The sequence below is a fragment of the Bubalus bubalis genome, chromosome 18 (assembly GCF_019923935.1).
Source record: "Bubalus bubalis isolate 160015118507 breed Murrah chromosome 18, NDDB_SH_1, whole genome shotgun sequence".
In the NCBI taxonomy this organism is placed as follows: domain Eukaryota; kingdom Metazoa; phylum Chordata; class Mammalia; order Artiodactyla; family Bovidae; genus Bubalus; species Bubalus bubalis.
In genome coordinates, this window is record NC_059174.1 from 44996562 (window position 1) to 45001749 (window position 5188).

Below are 5188 nucleotides of genomic sequence, written 5' to 3' on the forward strand. Positions count from 1 at the left end.
GTCACACCAGCATCCTCAGCATTGGAAGACAGATTCTTAACCACTGGATCACCAGGAAAGTCACATCAGGGTCTGCTTTGGTTTGGGCCTCCATAAGTTATCTTGGACTTGGCTCTAATTTTTTCTCTCAGACTCTAGACCAAAATCATTTATGTATTTCTGTGACTTATTATTATTCCGCCTGTCCTGAAGGACTGTAGAATGGGCTAACCCCTTGAAGACTGAGCATGGAGGATGCTGCTGAGACTGGGCCAGCCCTGTGTGTTTGCTCAGAGCTGCCTCTGTGGTAGAACTGGTGATGATGTGAAGCTGGGCTTGTCCTGCTCTCATCTCCAGGGCCTCTTCACCTGGCTGTGTTGTGTTGACCATGCCAGTTTCTGTGCCCCGAATGCCCAGATACACAGGCCTCTGTGCAGCTCTGCAGGCTTTACAAGTGGGGCCTATTTGTCTATTAAGCAGTGAGTTTGCTGTTACCTCAGTAATCTGGAAACAGACAAGATGAATCCATGTGTGTTTTCTATGGTGTCCTTCTGAGTAGAACATGTGTTTCTGTCATCTATCTTGTCTGTCTGCTTAGGATCTGCTGAGCTCTGTGGCTTCCTAGTGTACTTGCTTGGGGCACATGAAAGAACATCTGACCCTTCCATGTGAACCCCTTCAGAAGCCTGGGTTTGAAGCGCTGGCTGGGTATCCTGTGTTCTGAATCCATGAGCATGCCAGTATAAAGTTGAGTATAAATATGTTATACGTTGGACCTATATTCAATATAGTAGAATATATTTTAAAAGTATTTATAAGGAAACTTCAAGGTATGATGGTAACACTGAAGCAGTGGATGTATCTCTTCAGGTCTTCATATTGCAGTCATGAAGGCAAGCCCTGTCCTCAACTATGGCCTGCTTCTGGCCTTTTCCTTGTTGGAGGCTTGTCTCCGTTTTGCAGCTTCTATCCTGCCACCCAGATCTTGCTCTTATCTCTCTATGACTTTCTGGTTCCCAGGTCTTGATCCATGGAGCAGTGTGTGCTTCAGCCTGAATTCCCCCATCGATTCCTATGGTCTAGGGTCGGGGTACACCCTCAAAACACCTTGTCCCAGCTGACTGAGAATATCTCATTGCAAGATCCACAGAGAAATACATGGCCTGAGAGCATCTCCCTCCCCCAACAAGGTTTCTCTTTTCTGTGTAGGGATGTTCCTGTTCTCTCTGATGCCTCTGAAGCTTCAACTATGGTATCCCTCTTCCTTCCTCCTTCTGCTGCACTGGGTATCTTTCACTTGAATTCCTGGCTTTCCTGAGCAGGGAGATGGACAGAGGACACCATGAGACTTTGTGTTCCCAACAAAGGTGACCCAGACACAGGGACTTGGGAGCAGGGAGGTAATGAGGAAGGTGATGTCAGGTGCCTTTGAGGAACCTCCCAGTGGGCCTCCCAGTGGTTTGAGGGAGGGCAGGGAAACCCACTCTTGTATTCTTGCCAGAAGGGTCCCATGGACAGCAGAACCTAGTGGGCTCCAGTCCATAGGGATGCAAAGAATCAGACACAGCTGAAGCAACTGAGCACATAAGCACCAGTAGTTCAGCAAGCTCCTAGTTGCTGGAGAAATCCACCAATCAGGTAGGGGAGATGCAGGAGTTTGAGGAGGGGAGTGTCTGCAGTGGGGGATTATCCCACAGCTGCAAGTGAACTCAGGTTGGCCTAGGGAGAAACGAAGCGGGGCTCCTAGGATCTCAGAAGGAGGCTCATGGGAGAATCGAATATCAAAAGTTACAGGTTTTTGACAGTTACCTTCGCAGACTCTGAGGTTTGGATGTCAGACAGAAAAGGATTTGGGAGAAACCAGATGCTGCCTTTCTACTAACCCCAGATTAGATGAGGGTGCTATAGATTATAGGAAGGCAGGGAGAGGGGAGGGGGCAGTGGGCAATATGCAGATGTCTCTCCAGCAGCCCCATGAGTTCTGTACAGTTGAGCAAGAGCCAGGAGATGGATTGTGTGTGTCCCAGGAGGACCAACTTACCCTCACTCATCTCCACCAAATCTCTGGACAGGGCCTGTCACACCTGCACACTCACTGCAGAGCAGGGTGAGTTTATATCCAAGACATTGTAAGAGGCAACTAACTTATCAGGTTGGCCTCTGTCCTTTCTGAAGGCCTAGAGCTTTCACATCAGTTGGGTGGGGGTGGGATGGAATACACATCCGGGGTTAGATGAGGAGAAAGGTCCCTGCTCCAGGACCTGTTCGCACAAGCTCAACACACGTTAGCTCCCACAGAGGCAGGTCTCCATCTTAGAAGAGCCCCCAATAAGACCCTAGTGGGGATGGAGTGGTGGGCAGAGACAAGGGAAAGGTGTTGCTATCAGCAAGGAGACCTCCCCTGAGTCCTGCAGGCTCCCTCCACAGGGAAGCAGCAGCTCTGGATCACCTTGGGGACCTGTCCGAGCCTCCTCAGCATGAGGACCTTAGAGATTCCCTGTCCTAAACCCAGCCCTATGGGGTAAGCCCTGCAGATTTGTTTCTAGAGGGGAGCTGTTGGGTGGGAAGAAGCTCTTACAGATGGAGTGGGATCAGGCAAAGATGAATGAGTCAGTGGGAGCATGGGGCCCTGTTACTGGGCAGGCAGCAGAGACACAGGAGGAACAAGAAACCCCGGGCCGCTGGATGTCCACTCTGAATGTGAGACAACTCACAGTGTGTTTAGGTAGAAGCAGCTGAGTTCACAACTGGGGGTTGGCATTAGGATAAACTGAGGCCCAAGGAGTGACGGAGTTCAGCACGTGGACCTTGATCCTTTGTTCTTCCTCTCCTGTTAGGCAATTAGGACAAGGGCCATTTGTCAGTCATTATTTTAGTTTGGCCTTACCCCAGACTTGGAGACTGGAGGGAGTTCCATTTTTTAAATGGAAATCAGAGGCCCAAAGAAGGACTATAATATGTGAACAGTCATAGGGTGATTTAGCTGAGCTCATCTCCCGAGCATGGACGGGTGGGGAAGGCTGTGTCTCTTCAGCAGGAGCTTTACCCTCTCTGAGGCTCAGATCCTCCCTTGTAAGATGAGGATTATTACTCCTATGCCTCAAGGTTGCTGCAAGGCTGAAATTTGGTGGAATATGCTCATGACCTGTGGGTCTTGGTGACAGAAGTGAACATACACCCTAGCAGATGTGACAGAAGTGATCAGACCCTCTAGTTGATGTAATGATCATTACCCAGGCTCCACCTGTTGAATGTGTGGAGGAGCATCTGACAGCTCCAGTGGGAGCTTCACACTGCAGCTGCAGTGGGAAGGCACACTGATGGGCTCCACTGTGGCTGCGTTACCTCCCCGCCCCTCTCTGAAGTCAATGAGTAAGCACTCTCCTGTGAATTGCAAGGCTTTTTATTGCTGGAATCCTCTATAATCAGACACCTGGATGTGGCAGGTTGCTGACATAACTTAGGGATCAGGCAAGTGGCTTCCTTGGGTGCCTGGAAGGGACAGTTCCATCAGCAGAGAGAACTTGAGTATATTTTATTCTGTAAGAGAAGATGCATAAACCTGGTGAGGCTTCAGGGTTCCAAGAGACATGAAGCTGCACTGAACACAAGGGAAGGGTCTGCGGAGAGAGGCCTCTGAATGTGAGTGGGTTAACGTGGATACATCCCAAAGAGTCTTCCTCCAATGGGACAGAGACTGTGTGGTCTCCCTGGAGGGCTGAGGGCAGTCTCCCGGAATAGAATGGGGGACACTGCTGAAGACCACCTGGCAGGGCTCAGGAGTGACTCCTGGAAGTCGTCAGGGGTGAGTTGATCCCTTTCTGCTTCCTCCTTCTGGCCCTTGGACACTTAGAGGTGAAACAGCTGCTTGTCCCACCACCTCTATGGCAGCAGAGAAAAGATTCACCCTGACCCTCGACTCTGAGCATCTCAGGCCTGGGGAGGGCAGGAGGGCAGCTTTTGGAACAGCCTCCTCTTAGGGCATGTATGGCATAATGGCCCTTTGGCATCCAGGGACCAAGGACATATGTGGGTGTTTGGTGGAATGGAGTACGCCCTTAAGGCATTAGGGAAAAAACTGATGTTTGGACAAGAGAAGGTCTCAATAGGATTGGATTGCAGTAGAGTCAGGTTCCTGTGCTGGAGAGGCGGGAGTCAGGGAGGCCAGAGCTGAGGCCCTGACTCCAAAGGCAGGTGGCACCACAGAGTCAGGAGGGCCTGGAGGGTTCCAGGCTTCTGACCAGGCAGAGCTGAGCAGTCAGGGCCAGCTCAAGAGCTCCAGGGCTGGACTAAATCTCCCTCCATAATCCTTCCCCACCCTGTGGGTGTCGGCCACATCCTCTCTACCTGCTCATTCATAAGGATCTTTTTGCTCCTAGGTTCCTGGAGAAGAGCCAGAATGGAGAGGATATGATCCCCCCACCTCCCACTGCCCTGAATAGGCCCCTGACCTCCCTACACAGGCCCCACAGGCACATTCACACACAGTTTGACCCACCAGAGTGCTCAGAGCATCCTGCTCATCCTCCGCTGTCAACTTCTCATCAACACAGCTCTTCAGGGTATCGGCAGTTTCCAGTACCTCAGAGTTTTGGTTATACTTTTCAACTTGTTCAATATAGGCCTCATGGCTTCCTGATATGAACAGGTTAACAGTGTCCCTCAAGGCTGGGCAGATGTCATCACACTCTGAAACAGAAAGATAAGGGGACACTCCCTGTAAGGCACTCATCAGAACACCCTATTCCCTTCCTGCTCCCAAGTGGCTCAGTCCTGCCATGGGGAGGTGTCAGAACCCTTGGGGAGCCCAGGTCGCAGCCACTCACTTCCACCCCCAATGAAGAGCAAGGCAGCGCAGAGCAGCAGGAGAGCTCCAGCCCACGTCATGGTGCCAGTGGCAGGTGCTCCTTACTCACCTGGAGCCCTTTTATGCCTGTGCTTGTCCTCACCCCAGGGGACTGTGTCGCATGCTTCCTTTTTTAAGGAGATTCTGCCAGGCCACAGTGTGAAGGTACCCGGGCCTGCACAGGAGGAGCTGTGTGTGTTGGCAAGATGCTAGTCCTTGAGTCCACAGAGGGCACTGGCTCAGCTTCCTGCCCCCTGGAGGACTCTGTGGGAGGGGCAGCTGACTCAGGAAGCTTAACAACTGAAAATCCCCAGGGTGACCAAAAAGGACAAAAATGCTCCCTATCATGCCTCCTGAATGATA

At 51.3% G+C, this 5188-nt stretch overlaps 1 protein-coding gene across 1 annotated transcript; it reads right to left on the bottom strand.

Moving 5' to 3' along the window:
- Positions 1–3380: 3380 nt before the first annotated feature.
- On the bottom strand, positions 3381–4868 carry LOC123330452 (major allergen I polypeptide chain 1-like). Its single transcript, XM_044932164.1, has 3 exons — positions 4806–4868; positions 4478–4668; positions 3381–3519 (listed from the first exon to the last, which is right to left on the bottom strand). The coding sequence occupies exons 1-3, from the start codon at positions 4864–4866 to the stop codon at positions 3490–3492; spliced, it is 282 nt and encodes a 93-aa protein (XP_044788099.1). The 5' UTR covers positions 4867–4868; the 3' UTR covers positions 3381–3489.
- Positions 4869–5188: the final 320 nt, after the last annotated feature.